Source organism: Kogia breviceps, chromosome 6 (assembly GCF_026419965.1).
Source record: "Kogia breviceps isolate mKogBre1 chromosome 6, mKogBre1 haplotype 1, whole genome shotgun sequence".
Classification (NCBI taxonomy): domain Eukaryota; kingdom Metazoa; phylum Chordata; class Mammalia; order Artiodactyla; family Physeteridae; genus Kogia; species Kogia breviceps.
In genome coordinates this window covers 96,028,928-96,054,850 of record NC_081315.1, presented here as the reverse complement: position 1 = coordinate 96,054,850, position 25,923 = coordinate 96,028,928, and the positions used below count along the sequence as shown (strand labels likewise).

General features: G+C 44.1%; 1 protein-coding gene across 1 annotated transcript in view; it reads right to left on the bottom strand.

Annotated features, from left to right (window-relative positions):
* The window catches only part of LOC131758429 (protein sel-1 homolog 3-like), a 106,623-nt gene that overhangs the window by 41,599 nt on the left and 39,101 nt on the right, over positions 1 to 25,923 (bottom strand). The window contains exons 7-11 of the mRNA XM_059066507.2: positions 21,820 to 21,952; positions 19,827 to 19,959; positions 18,171 to 18,311; positions 4,803 to 5,014; positions 3,382 to 3,561 (exon numbers count right to left, since the gene is read on the bottom strand). Coding sequence (XP_058922490.1) covers positions 3,382 to 3,561; positions 4,803 to 5,014; positions 18,171 to 18,311; positions 19,827 to 19,959; positions 21,820 to 21,952 — 799 coding nt within the window. The remainder of the gene's footprint in view (positions 1 to 3,381; positions 3,562 to 4,802; positions 5,015 to 18,170; positions 18,312 to 19,826; positions 19,960 to 21,819; positions 21,953 to 25,923) is intronic.

Sequence of the window (25,923 nt, the reverse complement as noted above, 5' to 3'; positions counted from 1 at the left end):
ATCAAGGAACACCTCTTATGCCAAGTGATGAGCTGGACTTAGTGCTTCCGGGTCAGCACTTCTCAACGCTGACTGCACATTACGCCCGTCTGACGAGCTATTTAAATATACACATGCCCATAGACACATACACACCTGTTATATGCCTGGACCCTCCCTCTGTCACTTCATTAAGACTGTGGGGTGCAGCCTGTGCAGAGGTATTCTCTGAGTCCCCACGTGATTCTGACGCGCAGTCAGGTTGAGAACCTCCACTGTTGACAGCCCTCTTTGGCCTCCATGGGAAGAAAATGGGAAGGGACAAGACTGGCAACAGAAAAGCCAGTTAGGAGGTGAATTCATTTTCCAGGACTGCCATAACAGAACGCCACAGACTGCGTGGCTTAAACCACAGAAATTAATCTTCTCACACTTCTGGAGGCTGGAAGTCCAAGATCAAGATGCTGGCAGGCTTAGTTTCTTCTGAGGCCCCCCTCCCGAGCTTGTGTCCTCACATGGCTGCCCCCCTGTTTCATCTATGTCCCAATCTTCTCTTCTTGTAAGAACACCAGTCATACTGGAGTAGGGCCACTAATGACTCCATTTAACTTAATCCTCTCTTCAAAGGTCCCAGCTCCAAATGCAGTGTCCCACTCTGAGGCACTGGGGGTGAGGGCTTCAGCATATGAATTGAGGGGTCAATTCATTCCATAACTCAGAGTAGAACAGGAGGCTGTCAGAGTCACGCAGGGGAGAGATGATGAAGGAGAGCTGCATGTAGCACTGTTGGGGATTAGGACTGGTAGGATGATGGGGGGATCAAAGGTGACCCCCCCGTTGCTGGCATGGACAACGGTGCCATTGGTTGAGGTGTCTGTGCGGAACGGAGAGGAGGAGGTGGTGTGTTCCCTTCGTGGTATGTTACGATTGCAGATGGGGATTTCAAGGGAGACCTCGGCCTGAGAATAAGATGTGCATGTCATCAGTATGTGGAGGGCAGTGGAAACCAGGGATGTTGATGAGAACCCCTGCCCTCTGGAAGGTGTAGGCAGAGAAGGCTGAGGACCAAACCTTTCAGAAGAGCAAATTCTGAGGTGTGAAGACAATGAAAGGAATCCATTTGGGATTAAGCCACAAAAATAAACCAAAAACAAACCAAAAATCTAAAAAAACCCTACCATCTTCTTTCTCTTTAACCTGAAGCAGAGTCCCCCTAAATCATAAAGAAGTGACATGAAGCAAGATTATGAATAAAGAAGATGAAGTTGACGGGAACTACGAGTTACATAAAAGAGAAAATGAAACAAGAATCAAGAAAGAATTTACTGACGGATCCTGGGTTTGTTAATTAGGGGTCTGGCTTTCCATATCTCCTCATTTGTTATGTGCTGCTGGTGAATTAATAGATCTCTCAACAAAAGGACATTTAAATCAACGTATGACACCTGCTTAAATTCTCAAGAAACCATTAATTACACATTCTTAAGAAAATGAGCTAGGATACAACTCTTCTAACTGTATAATTCCTATCTATGATTCTTAATCACACGACTTTCCAGCTGCAAGATGGATCTTCTCTATTCATCTTCTCTGGTTCTGACCAATTAAACATTTTCTTTCATAATCATAACACTTCATGGGCCAAATCTTCAAAAGAAAAGGAGCTTGTTAGCAACATACCATCTCCCCTTGCTAAATTATGCTGAATTAGAATTCTGAAAAGTATAATATATACATACAGGGCTTTATTAACACATTCAGGCTTAGCAGAACAATGGCAATATTATTTGGTGGCTTGATTTTTGTATGAATGTGTTTTCAGAAGAATGCTTTTTTAAAAAATCTTTATCAATTCATAAATAAATTCCTGTCAAACTGAGGTCAGATTTTGCACATAGCCTATATACGCTGAGAGAATACAGGTGACAATGATAAGAGTGTGTAAGTTTATTCAGAAGAAATCATTATTTTCTAAAAGAATTAGAATGCCTATACAGACAGCCTTTGGGCATTTTATAGCTGGATTCATGTTTAATGGTCACTGACGATATGTATCTTTGAGTCATTTATTTCATAACTGTACAGTGGTCACTGTAGATTTCTTTTCCAGAAACCATTCATTTCCAATGATCAAAGCACAAGTTTCCTCCACTGGGGGTTTCTGAGTGCAACATAGGAGCAGCACAGGAAAGAGTGAATGGCCTGGTTCCCAGTTAGCTGCTCTGCCTAGGATTCCACAATCCTGCTATCAATCCAGACTCACCAAGCATAAGGGGGAAAATTAAGGGTTGATGGCCTAAACCAGGGCCAAACCTGACCATGCGGTAACCTCCTGTCTATGGCTGCACAAACCCAGGCACCCCATTGGTTTATATATTGTCTTTGGCAGAGTTGAGTAGATGCAATAGTGACTGTAAAAGCAGAGCCTAAAATATTTACTATCTGGTCTTTGGCATAAAAATATTGCCATCTCCTAGTACAGACTACTTGCACTTAACTACCTCAAGGGCTGTGACCATCAAAACATCTTAAAACCATTCTGAAGAAAGAGATACAGAAAAATAATACATGCCAAGAAGCCAACCACTTCATAATTTACTCCTGCTGGATGCAAATCTACATCATCTAAAGGCAGCTTTCTTTTTATTCTTACACGATCACCTTTATACACCCTTTTATTCATGGTCCCCCAAACAAACCATCAGTTGGTCCAATGTAACATGTTTTTTGGGCAGATGTGAACCACTGATTTCTTTGCCTAATGAGTCAATAAGACGTGGGAACCTGCAAAATTAGGGGCTGGAGTTAGTACCCTTCATCCAGTCCTTATTGCAGGACGGGGCAGGTCTTCAAACATCGCCTGCTGTCCATCACTTGTGAGCACTGAGGCTCATGAGATGGGCAGACGCTTCTCAAGGTGTCCAGCAGCGGGAACACAGCTAGGGATGGAACTTCTTCGTTATGTAGACCTCGCTTGCTTGTGACGTATTGAGGAGCCCTTGGCCTACTGCCCTCACTTAATTTGACTAACATCTCCAGACCCCACCACTTTCACATGGTTTGGGAACAAAGACAAAATGCCTATGTTTCTGGTACACATTTTTTTCAAAATCAAAATCTGTCCAGGGCCGTTATCTACCCTCCCCATACCGGTCCTCTCACTCATGAAAAGCTCTTCACGCTTTTCACGCGTACATGTAGGATGGTCCTTGCATTCAGCCTGAGAACACACTGAGGAAATATGAATTGGAGAATGCAAGAAAGCTTTTCTCTCCATTGGATTAGGCCTGTACTCTAAAGGCCGGCGAGTAAACCAGCCACAGGTGCAGACACTTAATAAAACTGTTCAGGAAGCTCTAGTAAGCAGGGCCATAACCGTTTCCACCCACTTCTGTCTCGTACCTGATCTCCTTGTAGCGTGTGCTGGTCAAGGGGTGTCTTGGTGGCAATGTTGCTATAGTAGGCATAGGACAACTCCCAGTCCAGGGGGTAGTGATCAATGCCCTGGTAGTGTTTGTACCCAAGGTTCATCGAAGACAGCCTCTCACTGCCCTGGCCTCCAACCAAACTATACAACATGCCCTGTTAAGAAGAAATGGACAGTGTTCACAAGATTATAGAAAAGGGTCATAAAATCCTAAACATAGAAAGGTCATCTGGCCTCACCTCTACATATGAGCCTAGTCATTCCAGAAACAAGTTAACATGCCTTTTTTTAAAAACGTTAGAAAAGAAGACACAAGAGCTTTCTAATGGCTGTCTGTCCTTCTCAAATGTCTAACAGCTGAAAATTCCTTTGTCTTTTTCTCAGTGAAGATTGGGAGTCCTCCCCTGACTTATCTCGCAGCATCTCTCTGTGTATCTGACAACTGTTCTAAGGATCTTGGTCCACTTCAGCTACGTCACCTATGGTCATATGATCTGAATCGTGGGACATGTCCCAACCTCACACTCTCAGAACGTTAGTGTTGGGAAGGGTCTTTAGAGATCGACTGGTCCAACCATCTCATTGCAGAGTTGAGGAAATAGAGGCTCAGAAAGTTGAAGTCATATGTCCTTGGCCAACCAGCCATTTTGTGACAGAGATGGGGCTAGAATCTTCTACCCTATTCCACCTTGGTGGGGACTGCCTCGGGGACTTGGGAAAGCGTGCCATCAATCGTGAGCTTCTACAGCCAGAGACACACACAAAGAAATCAAGTGAAAGGAGCACAGAGCCAGCTGGGAAGGTCTACACAGTCTGAGTCTCTTCAAATCCAGGATGAACAATCCCATGTGCACAAACAAAAACTAAAAGTGATCAGGGACCATTTAGCAGCACTTATAAAAATGCGATTCCAAATGTTAGGCAAGTTGCATCATAAATTTGGATTCAATACCACAAAACCGTCTAGTAGGACATTTATTTTAATGACAGGAGGCTGGATGTGACAATACTTTGCTTAGAGGTCCAAATGATTTCACTTAGCTAAAAAGTCATATGGGATGCTGGACCCACAGCCAGAATAGTTACAAGAATTGGGTAAGAGACACTTGTTCTTGAATGACTGGGATTCTGGTAAGCCTTGCCCAAACTATTCCTTAGACGCTATACCAATCATATCCCCATGCTGTGTCTAGACATGGATAAAGTGCCCTTTTGCACTCACTGACAGCGGGATCTTCTGTATTTAACACGGCCTTAGGCTGTTTTTCTCGAGTGTAAAGTTTTTAAAGGACTCCAGGGAAAATGAACATGTCCAGTTCCACCCGGGGCATGAGAGCCTTACTCTGCAAATATAAGGCAGGTAACTGATGTTCCTGGAGCCTGTGAAATACTCTACCTGCAGCTGATCCCGAGGTACATTTAATCCAGTTTCATAAAAGACTGCGAGGTAGTAGGATGCTTTATGGTATCCACAGCAGCTGGCATCCATCAGAAAGGGGACGACAGAGCTAATTTGGTGAAGACCATCAACAATGGAAAGTCTCTTTACAGCCTTCTCGAATATCCGCCCACCAATTTCTAACACAGATTCACTTTGGTTCCTCGGCACTGTAAATAACACAATTCACAGAACACACAATTAACTACCACGGGGTGGACAAAATAAGTGGGAACTGCCAACTAAATCACCTGAGTTATTAATATGGTTGGTCCTGCAGTGACTTGATATATACCAGCTTCCAGGGAGGTAAATCAAACCCGTTGGGGATGCCAGGGTGTCATTCTGCAAACAGCTTTTCCTTTGGCGCTGAATGACAGCCTAGTATCCTGGAGAAAAGGATGTGCCTTCTATAGCTGAGAGAGTGCCTCAAGCGAGTAATTTACTCAGTGTAACTCACCACCAAGTCAGGACCACCGTAACTGCCAGAGAGATTTTTTTTTTTCCCTCTAAGACTCTGAAGGAGGGTGTGTTTTATCTCAGAAATAGTTCCTAGGTGCTGCTGTAAAAAGCTGAGCAAAGAACCTTATTTTGAGATGCTTTCTTATCATCTTTTGCTTCTGGTTTTCCTTGTGGGTTTCTAAATACAATAAAAAGAATGAGTCAACTTTTATTGAGGGCCTATAAAATGCCCAATACTGGGTTGAGTGTCTTATGCAAATTATGTCATGTAATCCAAACACATTTTAAGAGGTAAGTACTATTATTAGCGTCCTCATTTTTCAGATGAGGAGACTGAAGCCTGGAGAAGTGGACCAACTTGTCCAAAGTTACCAAAGCTGGCAAATGGCCGAGCCAAGCTTAGAATCCAGCCTGGCAGGTCACAAAAGCAAGATGCCTAGTCACTCCGCCTCACCTACCTCCTGATTAATGGGCAACCAGCTGTCTAAATAGGTACCTTGCCACCCCGGGTAGAGACTTCTTTACGCAACTGCTTTAAGCTATGATACTTCCTTTTACCTAATCCTCCCATAAACTGTTAAACTCTTAAGTCCAAACGGGCAAGTTATATGGCCCTATGATCTGTTACAGTCTTTTAAAGTCCGTCTACATTATTCATCTCTCATTTTATTAATTCAGCCAATGAACGTTTACAATTCTATTCTGTGCATCTACTAGATGCTACGTTACAAACAGCTATATAGGATTGCATAGGTACAATTTCCATTTAAAGAAATGTGGTCAATTTATTTATAACTAAAATTTTCTCCCCCTAAGAATTATACCCAACATTTTTCTTTGATTTTCTTCATTCCATCCCAAATTAAAATGTTACTAACAACTTCCAGGAGGCAACAAGAGACTCGCTCTATCAGTGCTCCATCAAGGAATGAACAGAGATGAGTTTCCAATGTGGGAAAACTCTCAATGAGAGGATTTGAGATTGGATTTAAGGGCGATTCCTCGGCAGAGGTTGATGCCTCTTCCAAGGCATCAACAAAGAAGCCAGTGGGATCCACGGATGAAATTGTGAAACCCAAACCATTGATTATGAGCTAATGCCTATCCCTTTGGGCACACAGGCAGGCTGGCTGCCCCTGGTAGGGGGACACGTGCCTTCACTTGCTGAGCTGTGGAAAAGGAGCCCACCTACCCCCTCACCCAGCGCTAAGGCAGTCCCATCTCGTGGCTCCTGGAACCCCTCACCTCCGCCCTCTCCAGGTTTCTGAGAGGCAGTAGCCTGGATTTGTTTTTACTTACTCTCCATCCCAAGAGGTAGGTGCTAAAAACAACACCTTAACTAAACACATGGAGTTTGCTCCTCTGTTTTGTTTTTAATCCCTAAAGAAATAGCTGCTTGTTGTAAAAAAAAAAAAAAACAAACAAAAAAACAAATAATATAGATTTGTATAAAACAAAAACAGAAAACCTCTCTCTCCCAAACCTTCTTTAATAGTGAAGATAAACTGTTGAAAGCTTGGTGTATATACTTCCAGACTTTTCCTTGGCATAGACAATAATTCATTACACCTCTATCTGCCTATATACATGTACATTTTCTTTCCAAAAAGCCCCTATAGGTTTGGACTCTCAACTTTTTTTCCCTTTTGAGTGTAATTTTTTATCAAACGATATTTGATTTACCATATTGTGTTAGTTTCAGGTGTGGAGCAAAATGACTCATATATACATATTCTTTTTCAGAGTCTTTTCCTTTATAGGTTATTACAAGATATTCAGTATAGTTCCCTATGCTAGACAGTAAATCGTTGTTGTTTATCTGTCAACTTTCTGTTTTAAATTAATCAGATACCACGAATACCTGTCCACGGCAGTCAGAAGCTCATTCTTCCTAAAGTTTCAATAGTATTGCATTCTATAGCAGTGCCGTTTTTCCAACCGGTTCTCTATTTTTAGACTCTTGGGTTGCTTCCACTGCTTTTGCTATAACCAGCAACACAGCAATGAACATCCTCGAGCATCTTCCTCTGCTCATCTGTTGGGATGTATCTGAATAATAACCCTCTTTTCCACCAGGAGTCTGGGGATCTCCTTTAGGATTCTCCCTTTGCACAGCTGAGAGAAAAATTCCATCCTACCCAACCGTTAGACAGGATACGAACCTTCTCCGCTAGATTTGGTGTGTACTGCAGTACTCAGATGGCGTTACAAAGTAAATCCTACTCCTACTTATTCATATATTTACTTGTGTGTGTGTGTGTGTGTGTGTGTGTGTGTGTGTGGTACACGGGCCTCTCACTGTTGTGGCCTCTCCCGTTGCGGAGCACAGGCTCCGGACGCGCAGGCCCAGCGGCCATGGCTCACGGGCCTAGCCGCTCCGCGGCTTGTGGGATCTTCCCGGACCAGGGCACGAACCCGTGTCCCCTGCATCGGCAGGCGGCTTCTCAACCACTGTGCCACCAGGGAAGCCCCATATATTTACTTTTAAATACATACTCATCTCCGATACCCCTCTGTGCACACTCTGAGCAAAGCAACATTAACAATTTGTTAACGATTCATTCCAGCCTTACCTGCTCTGCCAGATTCATCTTGCTGTGCAGTAGAAGCTAACACAACATTGTAAAGCACCTATACTACAGTCAAAATTAATTTTTTAAAAAGAGCCATTTCACACAAAAAATAAAATAAAATCGGCTTTTAAAAAAATAACGAATATAATGAGTTTTGCCTGAGTACCCACAGACATGGACTTTGGGGGCTCAGAGGAGAAAAGAGACTCCAAGACAAATGGAGGTCCAAATGAAACACTTGCCCTGCTGACCTCTGGCACAGAATCCCAGAAATCGTGTCTGTGATTGCCCAGGTAACTGAGATCGCAGGAGAATAGGGATCAGGAGGGCTATCCTTCACAAAGTTCAAATCTTTAGCCAACACACCAAAAAACTTTGCAGACTGAAACGGAGGCAGGTTGAAAAACCTTCATTATTTCTTTTTTACCTATTAAAATTCTTAACTCCCCCCAGACATTACCATTCAGTATTTTCTCTGCAAAAGAATCTAGACAATTTTCTGCACTAGTGAGTATAATAATAAAATAATAATACTTTTAAAGGAAAACCTCTCGTTTTGCACATTCTTTAAAGTTTGAATTCCAAATGTGGCACAAAATCAAAGCTCTGATGTCACTGGTGATATTGTAAAACAGGCAATTTAAAAATCCATTTAATGAAAATGTCAATTTCACCCAACTGGTTTAGCATATGCACTTTTTTCTAGTAGATCTATAACTAAAAAACATGCCTTATTTATGGAGATTAATGGAGTAATGAAGAACAAACAAACAAAATAGAAGTAGGAGCCATTTTCCCATTTTTCTTTCTTCCTACACCAGAAGCTAAGGAAACAAAGGCACCACCACATTAATTAACTCTTAATCTCCCCGAGTAGCACAGCATTGTTTATTTTGCTCTTTTGTTTCTTTTTCCAGCAATACCACAAGGTCACCATTTATGGGCTCATCATTGGTGGTTTTTTTGGTTTTTGTTTTTTTAATTTTGGGCTGCATTGGGTTTTCGCCGCCGAGAGCGGGCTTTTTCTCTAGTTGCGGCGAGTGGTGGCTACTCTTCGTTGTGGTGTGCGAGCTTCTCATTGTGGTGGCTTCTTTTGTCGCGGAGCACGGGCTCTAGACTCACAGGCTTCAGTAGTTGTGGCACACAGACTCAGTAGTTGTGGTGCACGGGCTTAGTTGCTCCGCCGCATGTGGGATCTTCCCGGACCAGGGCTTGAACCTGTCTGTGTCCCCTGCATTGGCAGGTGGATTCTTAACCACTGTGCTACCAGGGAAGCCCACACTCATCATTAAAAAGAGGCAAAAAGCAGAAAATGAGAAGGTAGTCACCTACTGAAGAAACCAGAGTTGCCTCTGATGGAGAATTTGGGAGAAGAAAGGAAGACTTATTGCTTATGAGGGGAACAAGACAACAACAGGAAAGTTATTTTTAGTTTCAAGCTTCCAAAAGGTGTAATGCATCCAGGGAAGAAGTTTGAAAAGGAGAAAAAATGTGAAAGGAGAAAATATCATTTACCCAGAAAAGGAAAGATCTTCACCAAGTTTACCGATTTAAAAAAACATAGCACATCCTTCATTTGCATTCTCATTTGATGAGCTCCACTGGGTTCCCGAGACCCAAAGAAGTGGCTTATTTCTCTCTCAAAAGTAAACTACTTGTACTTTTCTGTCCTGTGCAGATTGTCTGGTTTTATACATGTAACTTCTCTCCCTCCCTCCTCCTCGCCCCCTCCCCCCTTCCCTTTCCCTCTTTCTCTCTCTCCATGGATTTTTAAAAAAACTATAAAGATGCTTTCTTAAATTAAAAAAAAATAAGATAAAGGTCCTTTAATGAACAACAGTGAACATAGCTCTTAAAGGACACAGGATCCTGGAGTTACTAAATAACCCCATTGTGTTTCTACCATTTCCACGCTCTGCGTTTTAGGCTCCAAATAAACATGGCAATTGTTGGCAAAAATAAGAAGAGTTAGAAACACGTTAGAGGGACAGTAGTGCAGCCAGCACCTGTCTGCTTATTGTGTAGAGGAGCCTCGTCCCCTGCACTCAGCTCTCTGAAGCCTGGGGTAGGATTCAGGCTGTGGCCCTGAAGGAACAATGCAGATGGTGTCAGCCCTGGGAGGGGAGCCCAGCCCCAGACCTGGCTTCCTCCCGAGAACCATCTGCTGGCAGACCTTGAACTTTCTGTAGCCACAGTCATCAGCTACCATGGGCTCACAGGTGCCCAGTCCAGCATGAAAGGAAGAAAGGATGTAAACAGTTCTGGCCTCAGGGCAAATGTCTGGAGGGCGTGCTGGTCCACTCACCTGTCCCGCTTACCTGGGCCTCCCTGCCTTCGAGTCCCCCCTGCACTTGGGCCATTGCGTCCTTCCTTGCTTCTTCCTACCACACCAGCTCTCTGACCTGGAGCCCCACCTAGCTCCGCCATTCCTGCCACCTCTTACCCGCCTGTCCTCACCTCCTCTCTTCCCTGATGCCGGAGCCCATTCAGAGGGTTTTTGAATTCAAAGGGTTCCATTTTGTCAAGAAAGGTGTGAGAGGAGAGTAAAAAGAAAGAGCCAACATACCTCTTAAAAGATGAAAAGGCGTGCATACTAAAATACTACCAGCCTAGCATTAGAAAAAGCCCCAATGCAAATAGGGCGATTTCTATGCTCTGACAAGAGCCATTTCCCTCAAGAACTGGAGTTTCCCCAGGAAACAACACAGAGGTTGACCAAGCAGAATGGTCCCCATGAAGTCTTGAACATAGGGTCTCGTGTCGGATGCCCCCCAGAGCCTGGACAGAGGCGAACCTCAGGACAGAGCCCACAGGAGCGTTCCTGGGCCACTCGAGGAGATCAGGATGCAGAGCCGTGGCTCCGGAACGCCGGAGGCGGGCAGGGTTGGCTGCCGTATCCGTGTGCGCCGCAGCTGGGGGCCCCAAGAGCACTGCTGTCTCTACTTATTTATTTTTTTTAGATTTATTTATCTTATTTATTTATTTTTGGCTGCGTTTGGGTCTTTGTTGCTGCGCGCGGGCTTTCTCTAGTTGCGGCGAGCAGGGCCTACTGTGTGGGCCAGTCTACGCTTTTTATTACGGTCATCCCAGGGCCCAGCACCATGCTTGGAGGTTCTCAATACAGGGGTGCCAAGATGGGTTTGCATGCACCTTAGGGCTGGTTCATATCTGGGCACCTGAATACCTCAGCGTGGAGGTTACAGATATATGAAAGCAAGAACCCTGGGGGCTGTGTTTCAGGAATTCTTTTGTAATGGGCGTGCATACACGAAGAAGGATTCTGGCCTACTTTTGCTGTCAGGGGAGAGTTGAGAGACAGCATCCTGGCTGACCTGGCAAACAGAACTATATATGCAAAGGTGTTGTCAGAGCCAGGACAGCAGCTTCTGAGGGAGAAGCAGGCTAAGGAAGCATGATAGAAGTGAGAAAAATGTGGAGAAAAGGCAAAAAAGCCCACAGACTCCATCGGTCTGGATTGGTGTTATGGCTCAGCTAGCACAGAATTTGTATCTCCTGGAAGTTAAACTCCTTGTTCCTTTACTGCTTCACAGACCCAAAAAGATGTTTTTAGTATTTACAATGAGATAACTTATTCATTTGGAGCGTGTTCAGTGGCTCAACAAATACTTATGGAGGGTCTTCAAAGAAAACCTAGATTCTGTTGTTGTCTTTGAAGACCTCTGAGCTCCACTGTGGAATCAGAGAGGCAAATGAATATTGTAATGTGGTAAGATACGTACTGATAAGGGGACACCTACAAATGGCAAGGAGGGCAGGGAAAATGGAGCTGACTGCCTGGGGGGACAAGAAAGATGATGTGAGCAGGCAGTGTTTGAGTTGGGACTTGAAAGCTGCTTGCAAGGCAGGCAAGTTGAAGAGCATGGGTGGCTGAGGTGTGTTCTTTGAGGGGAGTGGGGCATAAATGCACTGTATAGGGTCCTATGGAAGAAGGATCGATAACTAAGCAGCTAACGTATGCCCAGCACCGTTGCAGACACTGTGAAGGAATAGGAAGCATAGGGATACTTACACCTCTCGCATTACCCTCAACAAGCTTGCAATCAAGTGAGTAATGGAGACACCCATAAGATCAAAGTGCTGTAAGTCAAGGCAGATGAGACGAGCCCTATCTGGGCGACTCTACCTCTCATATCCATAGGGTACCTTTCTGTCTGTGAAGCTCTTTCGTAGACACTGTCACTTTATGAGAGCATTACATTCTTCATTCCTATGAAACCAGACTTTCCCCGGTATATAAGTTACAAGTATAAATTACCCGTCATACCCATAAGGATGGCTATTATCAAAAACCCAGAAAATCACAAGTGTTGGTGAGAATGTGGAGAAATTGGAACACTTGTCGCTGTTGACGGGAATGTAAGATGGTGCAGCCCCTATGGAAAACAGGATAATGATTCCTCAAAAGAGTAAACGTAGAATTACTGTATGATCCAGCAAGCCTACCTCTGAGTATATAGCCAAAAGAACTGAAAGCCAAGCCCAGAAGAGATACTTGTACACCATGTTCAAAGCAGCACTATTCACAATAGCCAAGAGGGTGAAGAGACCCAAGTGTCCATCAACAGATGAATGAATAAACAAAATGTGGTATAGACACACAATGGAATATTATTCAGCCTTAAAGAGGAAGGAGATTCTGACAGATGCCATAACATGGATGAACCTTGAGGACCTTATGCTAAGCGAGATAAGCCGGTCACGCAAAGACAAATACTGTATGATTGCACTCATATCAGGTATCTAGAAGAGTCAAGTTCATAGACCCAGAAAGTAGAGTGGTGGTCACTAGGGGCTGGGGTTGGGGGCAGGGTGGGAAGTTGTGGTTTAATGAGTACAGAGTTTCAGTTTTGCAAGATAAGAAAGTTCTAGAATCTGTTGTGCAACAATGTGAACGTACTTAATGCTACTGAAGGGTACACTTAAAAACGGTGATGATGGGGCTTCCCTGGTGGCGCAGTGGTTGAGAGTCCACCTGCCGATGCGGGAGACACGGGTTCCTGCCCCAGTCCGGGAGGATCCCACATGCCATGGAGCAGCTGGGCCCGTGAGGCATGGCCGCTGAGCCTGCGCGTCCGGAGCCTGTGCTCCGCAACGGGAAAGGCTGCAACAGTGAGAGGCCCGCGTACCGCCAAAAAAAAAAAAGGTGATGATGGAGAATTTTAAATTATGTGCATTTTACCACAAAATTTTTTAAAAATTACAGTCATTAAAGAGGGAGGGTGTATATATTTGGGGATTCTCTTTTGCAGTAGAAAAGTAGAGCTCAATCTTTTGGGAACAACTAGAAGGTGGTGACCACTCCTGACCTCACTGGGCAAAATTCAGAGGACACTCCTACTGGTTGTGAGGTTCCAACTCTGCACTCCCTGCACCGTTCTCATAGCTCCTTTGAAGTACGTCGTTGGCTCAGAGGGAGAGCAGATGATCCATCTAAAATCACACAGTGTCGGGGGAAAACGCTGCCGTCTCAAGCGTGCACGTGCAGCAGCCTGGCAGTAGAGTTGGCTGTATATGTGAGGAGAGGCTGCCAAGAAAAGGGTGAGTCTGTCGCAAAGAACCAGAAATCACAGGCCATTGTCTCATGCTGTCATATATATTTTTTCAATGCCACGAAAAAAATAATTCCACCAATTAATTCCGTTTGTGGGAGCTATGGGAGCTGACGTTTTTCTTTGCATTTAACCTAAGTCACTCTCATTCAAAACACGGCCGCATCTTCGTCCTCTCTTGGGCCACTTGGTCAATACTTGTCTAGTGAATGAATGAATGGAAGGTTGTGATACAAGTGACTTAAGTTACACGGTTTCATTCCTTATCTCTGTTACTGCACCTACTCGTTTCCTACAGCAAGAATTCTAAGCAGCCAACATCTGATCCTTGAGTCTGTTCTTGTAGCTGATCTCACATACAAGAAATGTACCATGATGAGGATGTTCTAGTAAAGTCTTCTGGTCAACAGGACCAAACAGCTCAGGCCAGCAGCAGTAAATATGATGCAAACATAGTTCCTATTGATGAGAGTTGTCCAAAGCACTCCAAAGCCAGCTAGACACTCACAGCAGGATAAACTTGGATCAAAAGTTATGTGAAGAACCAGAAATAGATACATAGTCACACCAGTCTGACTACTCTTCTTTTTATAGGAGACCAGAGTAAAGATATGTAAATAATGTAATTTTTTTTCCCCTCGATTTAAAAAATCAAATTTTCTGCACTTCTCTCAGGATTGTTAGAAACTGGGCACCATGTCTGACACCAATCTCTCTCCAGGGTTAACCACAGAGATTATCTAGTTAACTATGATGGCCCCAAGCAAGGGCAGTGTGCCAGGTAGACATGAATTTTAATGAGTGTAAGCCCTACCCCTGCAAGAGGCTCTCAGTCCCTATGGATGGGACAAGGTAAACCAGAAAAATAGGGGGTGAAGGAAGACTGGGAGCCTGAGGTTGGTTCTGGAGATTTGCCTACCCTGCCTATCCTCCCTCCCCACCTGCTTCTGGGCCCCAGGAAATGGCAGGGAGAGGCGGGATGCAGCCGGCTGCATGCCCAGGGATAGAGGGGCCCCTCCAGGTATGCTCCCTGGCACTGATCTAAGCAGACTTGGCACCAGAGGACATGACTGGCTGCTTGGGCACCAGCAGTGGGCCCTAAAGTGGCAAATCTGGCTTTGTGCCCTCTCTCCCCTCAGGCATAGGGCCCCGGAAGCCTGACCGAGGGCAAGCTGGACGCGTACCTATGCTGCAGCATGACAACTCCCCAGCACTGCGGCCCATCAAGTCTCAAGGGTTGGGGGTTCATGATCTGGGTTAATTAGCTCCCTTTCTAGGCCTCCACAGAGAATAAAATCATTCTGTATTCTTTAAAAGAAACTTCTAAGCAGTAAAAAGAACACAAAAACATTCGTTATTGAGAGTATTTGCCTGAAAAAGAATGTTTTGTGAAAATGATTCACTCCTGCTCCTAATCAGTAAAACTATATTTAAATATATCTGAAATCTCATAAAGCCAGTTTTGAGGTGAGGTGGTCTTCGCCCGTTTAGCCTACACTTTCCAACATGCATCGCCCTCTTCCATTCACCTGTCTCAGGGGGCAGTTCCACCACCTCCCAGAAGACCCACAAAAACCCAGCAATTGTCTCTGCCTGGTAGTAACAGTGTAACACTTACACAGCAGTGACTCTCCACCGGGGGCGATTTGACCTCCCTGGGGACACTTGGCAATATCTGGAGACATTTTTAGTTGTCACCCTTGGGTGGAGGTTTATGGGAGGGGACGGAGTGCTGCTGGTATCTAGTGGATAGAGACCAGAAATGCAGCTAAACATCCTACAATACACAGGACAGACCTTTCACAAAAACGAATTATCCAAAATGTCAGCAGTGCCAAGATTGAGAAACGCTGTTTACATAGAGTTTACTAAGTGCCCATACTCTTCTAAGTGTCCATTCCCTAACCCAACACTAGAGAAGAGGGACTATTGTCATCCCCGTTTTGCGGATGAGGAAACTGAGGCTCAGCGAAATGAAGTGGCTTGCCCAAGATCACACAGCTAGTAAGTGCTAAGTTAATATCAGAATCAGGTCACTTGGCTGCAGAGGCTATGCTGACACCTGACTCCACATGGCCTCCCTTTCCCGGATCCAGGCAGTGATGAAGTCCCTCAGAGCCAACCCCTTATATCCTTTGGCTCCGTCTACATCACTCTGTCCCATTCAGGCCTCCATCTCCTCTCCTCCCTGGGCCATGCAGTGGCTCCCCTGCTTCCAGCTCCACAGCACTCTAGTTTACCTCCCTCAGTCTCCCACTGCTGACAAGAGTGACCTCAAAAACCCAGATCTGATCACACCTCTAGCCCCTGCTTGAAACCCTTCAACAGGTCGCTGTCACCTACAAGGTATAGCCCAAACTTGTGAGGATGGAGTCTGAGCTCTACTAAGGAGCCCTCCCGTGTTGTTGGTGGGAATGAAAATTGGTGCAGCCACTAGGAGAACAGTATAGATGGTCCTTAAAAACTAAAACTAGAACTACCATATGGTCCTGCAACCCCACTCCTGGGCATATATCTGGAGAAAACCATAATTCAAAAAGATACATGCACCCCAATGTTCACTGCAGCACTATTTACAATAGCCAAGACACGGAAGCAACCTAAATGTCCATCGACAGATGAATGGATAAAGAAGATGTGGTATCTACACACACTGGAATACTACTCAGCCATAAAAAAAGAACAAAATAATGCCATTTGCAGCAACATGGATGGACCTAGAGATTATCATACTAAGTGAAGTAAGCCAGACAAAGATAAATATATGAGGGCTTCCCTGGTGGTGCAGTGGTTGGGAGTCCGCCTGCCGATGCAGGGGACACGGGTTCGTGCCCCGGTCCGGGAAGATCCCACATGCCGCCGAGCGGCTGGGCCCGTGAGCCATGGCTGCTGAGCCTGCGTGTCCGGAGCCTGTGCTCCACAACGGAAGAGGCCACAACAGTGAGAGGTCCACGTACAGAAAAAAAAAAAAAAAAAAAAAAAAAAAGATAAATATATGATATCGCTTATATGTGGAATCTTAAAAAATAAGATACAAATGAACTTATTTACAAAACAGAAATAGACCCACAGACATAGAAAATAAATTTATGGTTACCAAAGGGGAAAGGAAGGGGGGTGGGATAAATTAGGAGTTTGGGATTAACATATACACACTACTATAAGTAAAATAGATAAACAACAAGGACCTACTATATAGCACAGGGAACTATATTCAATATCTTGTAATAACCTATATAACAGAAAAGAATCTGAAAAAATATATATATATAACTGAATCACTGTGCTATATATATACCTGAAACTAACACAACATTGTAGATCAATTTTACTTCAATAAACAAATAATTTTAAAAAAAGAATAATCACTCTCCAGGTCTTCTCCTGCTTCCCAAATTCCTTGCACGTCATTAAAAATGACATGCTGTTCCCATCTCTCTGCCTCTACTCTGCCTGCAATACCTACCCCCACCCTTGCTTATCTGGCAAACATCAACTGACCTTTCAAGAATCAATCCCAGTGTCACCTCCTCCGGGAAGCCTTCCTGGAGCACCCTAGACTTCCAAGTAGAACTGACCACTCCCTTCTTTGTGCCTTTGCCAATTACTCCCATAGCTTTTATTTTTTAAAATACATTACCATTTTTCTTTGCTTTCAAGTCGGTCCCTCAAGGGTAGAGACCTTGTACTATTTTACTTACCTCTGAATTCTAGCCAAGTAACTGAACAGTCATTCAGCAAATATCAAATGAACCAAAGATGAAATATCTTGTACGGTTTGAATTCTTTCAAGATGGGGTGAGGGTGAATCACTATCTGCAAAGAGAGTCTATTCCACTGGACACTGCTATTTTTAGGAAGTTCTTATATGCAGCAGCAGTCAGTTTCGGCATTGCCTTGACCCAAGGCTTTGGTCATATGCCCAGGAATACCATGGGCTGCCGCTGACCGCTAAGATAGCTCTCATTACCCTCCTTCTCATTCCCTTCCCCAGGCTGAACACCTCCAGCTTCTCTCCTCTTCCTAACAGACATTGTTTCAAGATTCCTTGTAGTCTTACAGTATGTACTTAATTCCTATGCAAACCTAAATCACAATGGACTTAAGCTGGACACATTTGAAAATATACACAGATTCCTGAGATGCTGCTTAAAATGTACTTCAAATCAAAGGTCTCAAGTTCAAGGGCCCGAGGGCCCGGGCAGGTAAGATCCATGACTGAAGTCGGCAGGAGGTGCTGTGGATGGACAGAGCCTGCCTGTCCCGACCACACACCTCTGGGATTGCTGCCACTCAGGAACGGAGGCCCGGCGGCGCCAGATCTTTGGATCTTCTGAGAAAAGCTAGAAATTTGCATTTTCACAGAAGTTTTTAGATCCCTGTAACTAATTTTTTTTTAATTGACAACAATGTGTATGCCAAAGCAACCACATGTGGGGGCCAGCTCTGGCTGTCAGCTGCTTGTTTGTGGCCTTGGCTTTAAATAAAGAATTGCTCAAGTGATTCCTAAATTTAAGTTTTTGTATTTAGGGTTGAAAATGTGCACACATACATTGAGTGGAGGACACATTAAGGGCAGAATTTAAATTTGAAATTAAGCTAGAACACTAGGGTTAAAAATAACTTCAAGGCATAAATCACTACAGAGGGTGAGGGAAAGCAGAAAAACAGGGACCTTCCTAACCAGCGGCCAAAGGCGAGTGAGGCACAGACTCAATTACCTGTCACCAAACCCATCTCCAGCAAGGCCTGGAACAAGCTTCGGTGCTTGGCTTTCAGCTCCTTCTCCCAGAGGAGGGCTCTGCACATCGAGGGCCTCCCGTACCTGAGCTTCAGGTCCAGGTAGGAATTCCGGAGGTTGCCTACAGGAAAGGGAAGCACAGGATACCATTAGAGGGAAGCCTTGCCTCTCTAACTCCCTTCCTCTATGGGGAACTAGAAATAAGAGGTCAGACTTAGTGTTACTGGATGTTGGTTTGGGTGCATCAGGGATTTGAAATTGGCTACGATGCCTCTGCCTCGAGGTCACAAATTCAAAGCCAACTCCAAGGGAAATGTGCCAAAGTTGCTGATAGCCGTTGAATAATTCTACAGAATGAACAGATGCCTCGGACTGGTCCCCAGGAGGACAATATCTAGGCCATTTTGTTGGCAGTGTGAGTCAACAGAGCACAGGGACACCCCCCGCCCGCCGCCGCAGGGAGGCAAGGCAGTAGAAGATGTTAGGAGAATCTTCCCAATGCCACCAAACAGATCAGCGTGCAAGACCAGCCTTCTGACTCTGGGTATCTCTCCTGAAATTACATCAGCTATCAAAATCAGTTTCTTTCCTGTTTGGGATATTACTATTCCTATATATCTTCCCCTCTTCTGACAGCATCATATTTTCTGGATGATTCAGCCGTGAGAGCTGCAGCTGGGAGACTAGTATAGCCTATTCTTAAATTAAATTGCACAAGTGCTGCCTTTCTACACTTACCTATCACCATCTCTAATCACTTCCTATGACCATTTTATGTGAACCCTATCAGAATGGGGTATGTTCATCATGTATCCATTCCCCCATGGCCTGAAATGGGAAGCTCCGCTCTGGAGATGTTGAAATTATTTAGGCAGGACTGAAATACTCAATTTACTTTTGCTGATGGCAAAGGCCCCACAGGAATTTCTCTTCCAGAAAGAACATATGTGACTAACTCTAGTGCCACCATATCATGCAAGAAGATCTACAGCCAGAGAAATTTACAAGTGCTGGAACACTGGAAGACAAGACGGGATGAATTGTATAACAGATACACACTCCGTATGAATGAAAGGATGTCTGCAAATACGGGCAGGCACGGAAGCATTCTATTTGAAATTCATTCCTTCTGTTGAGAACTTACCAATGTCTTCCAGAATGAGTCAACTTCAAAGATTTAAAAACTAAAACCCAGCCCCAAACAACAAAGCCATTGTTCAACATTTCTGAAGGCTAATATTCAGATATTAATGGTCCAAGACAAAAGTGCACCGACGGGGAAACATTTCTAATGATTCATTTATTTTCCAATTCATTTTTATTCTCTTACACTGGCCTAAGATCCCATTATGGATGGGAATAATGCAATTTGAGGCTCAAAACGCTCTCATTTATATTCTTAAACTAAATTACAGCTAGTTGAAGCCACGAGGCAGGTTTGGGTTCTTGCTGGCTGTTGGTCTTGGTGGGATCTAGGTGGAAAGCACACTATCATTCGCATCCATTTGGGGAGGTCAAACTCGCCCCCATTGGTCAAGTCACATATGTTCTATTTCAACCCCCTTATGAAAGAAGCCAAGCGTGTTGCTACAAATGCCTGGAGCTAAAAGTCGCTCGCCTGAAGTTCAATACTTACATGTTTCTTGCCTCCTGTCCCCCTGCTGTACCGTGGATGTGTACACAGATACTATTTCTTGAACCTCTGCACACCTTTCATAATATAACTTGATATGTTCAGCAAGTTGCTTCTCAAGTAGGGGATTGAAAATCTACAAGAGGGCAAGAAAACAGAATGAACAACAATTGTCATCAAACACTCATGGCTACCCATGAGGCTAGGTTCAGGTGGATTTCCTTCTCCCATTGATAGCACCAGGTGGCTTGTTTGTACACAGATCATCTGCTTTGGATTCTCAAAGGAGGGGTATTACTAGTAATTCAAGGACATGCCAGCTCTGACTGCTTCCCTCTAGCTTCTTTTTGTGGCACCTTCTCCTCTGCAGAGCTTCTTATGTGTCAGGATTTCCCAGAGACCAAGCCTTCATCCTCTTCCCTTCCCCGCCGCTATGTGCTATCCCCTGAAAATGACATTCATCTCCCCTGAGTTCCCAAAGGACCCCAAGTCTACCAGTGCTCTACCTGCTGCCTGGAAGCCTCCTCTCCTTTTCTTCTGTTGAGAAGGCTCCTACTCAACCTCCAAGAGCCAGATCCAAGGTCATCCCTTCAGGGCAGCCTCCCTAACAGCCTACCCCACCCTCATACACGTACCGATGCAGAGGACCGCACCTCGGCACTGACAAACACAGCGCTCACATCTTTATTAAAGCATGTACCCCATTCTTTCAGGACTTACCTGTTTAAGACCCAGGCAAGGAGCTCCTCAAGATCAGAGACCTTATCTCAACTCAGTGGTTTTCAAAATACGGGTTATGACCCATTGGAGGGTTGTGAAATTATTTCAGTGGTTTGTAACCAGCAGTGATTTTGTTTTTTACAGAGCAGAACACAAAATATCAGAGTACACTGAACATAGCAAGAATGTGTATCGTTAGTAAAATTCTTATTTCAGTTTTGTGTTTTTTATATATATATATGTACGTATTATGTGTGTATGTATGTATATGTGTATTATACATGCTTATGTATGTACTGCTCATGCTATGAAATAGAGTTCTTATTGTGGACCACCTTCAAAAAAAAGTTTGAAAGCCACCACCTTAATTCATCTTGGACGCCTCAGCATCTTGCACAGAGCCTGGCATGTAGTAGGTGCTTAATAAGTATTGGCTGCACACGTGAATAAAAGAATTTCATTTCTTTCCTCTTATAAGGTATCTCAACAGGGGATCTAAGATGACCTATGGGTGATAAGGTGCCCCATTTTTCCAAATTGACTTTGCCTAGTGACTCCTGCTTTTCCCAGAACAAATCCCACAAGGTCACAGGAATGAAAGAATGTTCCTTTTTTAGGTAGCCGGTGATCTCCTTACCAAGGCACAAAAAGCAACCAGGGTGAAGGTTACCTCATGGGGCAGCCCCCCCTCTAATACCCGCCAGCCCTGCTGGAGCTAGCCTGGAGATTCCGACAATTCCATTTCATTTGTGGGTGGGTTTTTCACTTGAGAATTCAATGCTGACTACAAAGCCCTTTATGATCTCCACCACCGCAGCCCACCCACCCAGTGTGAGCCAAAGGCCCATGTTTCTGGAGAGAGCAGTAAGCAGAACCAAGAGTCCTATTTGCTGGACTGTCTCCTCTCTGATACTTTAAATAACAGCATGTAAAAGAAGCTTTATCAAATAACTAAGACTCTCTCCTTTCATTAGCTCTATCGCTGTATAGGCAACAGCCTGATAAAAATCAACTCTGTTATTAAGCTACTAGTTATTAAAACAGAGGAAGTAAATGGTTTCCATTTTATGAGTACTAAATGAACCAAACGTTAACAAAAATCTATTATCACTTTTGCAGGGTGGAGGGAGAAGCCTCAATATTATGTTTGGTGACAGAGCCGATGTGAGGTCCGGCTTAGATAAATCTTTTGTTTACACTGGACTGGTTCCACAGCCCTGAGCCACACGCCCATTACCCATAAGCATTCGAAAACTCCTTGTTCCCCTGGGCTCACCTGTGCAGGGTGCAGGGCATGGAGGCGATAGTACTTCAGGGGTCCAAAAAACCCTTCAATGCCGGCCACATACCTGCTCCCTCCAATAATGAAGTACCCAGCAGTGTCATTATAATGGAAATCCTCTCGGAAGCTAGAGAAGAACAAAGGGTTAAGAGAGTTCTGGGTTTGAACAGATTTTTGATTTTTTAAAGACTCTTTCTCCTTGACTTAAAACTCCAATTTTCCGCAAACCCTTCACTCTGGTTCTAGAAGAGGAGACCATGGTGGGGTCAGGCAGACTTGGGCTAGGATCTGCTAGTTACCAGCTGTGTGACTTTGGACCAGTTGCTTAACCTCTCTGAGACAGAGTCTTCTCATTAGTAAAATGGTAATTCCTCTCTTACTGGATTGATAAGAGGATTAAGTAAAGACATACAGCATCAAGCAGCACCTGGCCCACCATAAATACCTTTTTTTTCTTTTTATTTATTTTTTATTTGACTTTTTATTTTATATTGGATTATAGTTGATTAACAATGTTGTGTTAGTTTCAGGTGTACAACAAAGTGATTCAGTTATACATATACATGTATCTATTCTTTTTCAAATTCTTTTCCCGGTTGTTACAGAATATTGAGCAGAGGTCCCTGTGTTATATAGTAGGTCCTTGTTGGTTATCCATTTTAAAGATAGCACTGTGTACATGTCAATCGCAAACTCCCTAACTACCTCCCTACCCTTCCCCTCTGGTAATTCTAAATTCCACCAGAAGTACTTAATACGTGCCGCCTATTGATATTGGTGAAATTGTTTAGCATCACTGGAATTATTTGGAATTGCTGATCTTAATTGGAAGTATTGTGCTCTAAAAGGAAAAAAGAAAACTTGTTGAGTAGATAGAAGGTGCATGTGGAGGAAAATAAAAACATACCCTATTAGATAAGAACTGAGGTCAAATTCAGAGTTAGGAGAAGGAGGCCACAGCAAGGTCAAAGGGCTTGGCCAAAGATAAGCGGTCAGCACAGGTGATTTGTTGGAAGTCCACTTTGTCCTGAAAGACTTAAAGGATCAGGAAGGAAAATGGAAGGAAAAAATGGGTCAGCATGAATAAAATGCACAAAGTTGTTCCTGGCAGCATTATTTACATCCACCAAAGACTGAAAAAGTTTAGGTGTCTGTCAGTGAGGACTGGTACCCACATCCATCTGATGGGCCCTGGACATCTACACAGCTTAAAAAAGGACAAAGCGCTCTGTGGACTGACCTGGAACAATCTCTAAACTACACTGTTCAGTGAAAAAATTAAAATGAAAGAGCAGAACAATAAATATATTTTTATCCAAGAAAGAGGAGAATGGATTTTTTTTGTATTCGCATTAAATAAACCTCTGGAGGTATATATAAGAAACTAATAAAAGTCTTTCCACGTGGCATGGGGGTTAGGAGATGGAGTGGATGGAGACAGAGCTGGAAGCAAGACATCTAACTGTAGACCTTTTCACATTGTTTTGGTTTTTTATACGATGTGCATTTTTTACCTCTTTAGAAAGTAAAATAGGAATAGGTGGACAAGGTGCCATCAGAGCATATGGGAACAGCAAGGAGGGATCAAGATAGGCATCAAGTGAGAAGCCAGGCAAAGACAAAAAGAGCCAGGGAGCACAGAGGGCAGATGGCAGCAGAAGGGAAGAACACAGCATGTCAGGCAGGCCGCCAGGAGCCCGGCAGCCTCAAGAGCGATGGGCCAGGGTGACACGGACGGGACAGAGCAGCCACCAGTGGTTGGGTCGGAGAAGCCAGGCAACCGGGGGTCATCCCACGAGAGAGGATGGGCTGTTAGGCAGAAAACCAACCCTGGGCAGGTGCTCCCGGCTGGAAGGAAGACAGAAAGGTGAAGAAATGGGCACTCTGACGACATCAACCAATGGCGCCAAGAGGGAACACTTAGAAATCAGCTTTCTACAAAGGCAACTAACATGGAAAAGAAATGCTTTATTTCCTGCTATTTCTTTTTCTGGAATCTCAGGCTGGAAGGGCACTAAGAAGATGATGGTCTCTTCTTTTTTTTTATGTGGGACCACAAAGTTATTATCTCTGAGAGCTGTGAATTGATTAAATTTTTCAAGACCTTCGAAAGATTTGAACATTCCAACTACCCTCATGAGGTATTACCCAGCACTCAGGGGACACAGAGCAATGCTTCTGCAGTAGAAGCTCTCATAATAGAACTCTGCTCAGTCAACTCACCAGCTCACCTCACGGCTCATCCGTACAACACGCTGGATGCTTGCCAGCTGGACGTTCCTCTCTGGAGGCTTCTTCTCATTTTTTTTTAATTTGAAAAAAATGGTTTTTAATTTTTTGGCTGCACCGTATGGCTTGTGGGATCTTAGTTCCTCGACCAGGGATCAAACCCAGGCCCCTTGTAGTGGCAGTATGGAGTCTTAACCACTGGACCGACAGGGAATTCCCTGCCTTCTCATTTTTATTTTTATTTTTTGTTATGGTACGCGGGCCTCTCACTGTTGTGGCCTCTCCCATTGCGGAGCACAGGCTCCGGACGCGCAGGCTCAGCGGCCATGGCTCACGGGCCCAGCCGCTCCGCGGCATGTGGGATCCTCCTGGACCGGGGCACAAACCCATGTCCCCTGCATCGGCAGGCAGATTCTCAACCACTGCGCCACCAGGGAAGCCCCCTCATTTTTAAATGGAGATAAAAATAGTACCTATCTACAGGGTTGTTGGGAAAATTTATTTAATATTTAAACAAAGCATTTAGAACAGTGCCTGGCACATAGTAGGCACATAGCAGGCACCATAGCTGTTAACTACAGTTATTATTACTAACCTAGTCCAACTTGCACTTTTGCTGCCATTTTTTAAAAATTAAATTTATTTATTTATTTTTGGCTGCGTTGCGTATTTGTTGCAGCTTGTGGGCTTCTCATCGTGGTGGCTTCTCTTGTTGCTGAGCATGGGCTCTAGGCACATGGGCTTCAGTAGTTGTGGCACATGGGCTCAGTAGTTGTGGTACATGGGCTTAGTTGCTGTGTGGCATGTGGGATCTTCCTGGACCAGGGATCGAACTTGTGTCCCCTGAATTGGCAGGAGGATTCTTAACCACTGCGCCACCAGAGAAGTCCCTGATGCCATTTGTTGAGTTGCATGCTTACAGAAGATGTGTTTGTTCCCAAACCTGTCAGTTGCCAACTGTATGGTCATTGTACCCATACAATGGAATTCAATCTTATGTGATCCAATAAAATAGGGATGGAGAAGAGATGTTCATTCTTTAAAAATTAACTTGAATATTTTCGGTAGACTCAGTCAAGAATGGTTACTAAAAAAATTGTTGTGGAATTAGGACAGCTGGAAAAGGCTGGAAAAAGAAACTGAAGAAATCTAAATGGATTTGGGGCTCTGATAGTTTCACAAGTGTCTTTGTTTGCTTTTCATTTGGGAGAAACAGAAATTGGGTACCGTTTATGCAAGAAAGATCACAGGGAACTCCAATCAGTACACCCATACTCAAAGGCAAGGCTCTAGCTAGAAAGATGGGCAAATTAATGTACATTTCCATATTTTAAATTAAAATAAAATATTTACACACTTTTTTTTAATGGATCTTTGCTTTCACTGAATTCTCAACTAATCAATACATTACTTGGTCCCTATGGTACTAGATTGCAATTTTTGATCGTCATTATAATACAACTAACAGATCTCTCTAGCCCGGTCTCCCTCCACATCGGTGCCTCCACATTTTTCTCCTCTAAAATTCTCAGTGGCTGCACCAAGACTGCAAGAGATTCCTTGCACTGTGCATTGTTTGATGGTCATCAATTTTGCTGACATAAGAGCTGAGCTAGACAGTTCAAAAGCCCAAGCCGGTACCTTCCGCAAGCCTCAGACAAGCTGGCAAACGATCTTTACCCTTATCTGGATGTGGGAGAGTGCCCTGGTTTATTACTGTGGAGGACCCAGCAGTGGGGAAAGATTGCCTGCCTCTGTCTTTAACGAGGCCTCACTCAGAATTAGGGAACGGTTTTGGCTCATGGGTTCTTTTTTTTTGGCTACACCACATGGCAGGGACATGTGGGATCTTAGTTCCCTGACCAGGGA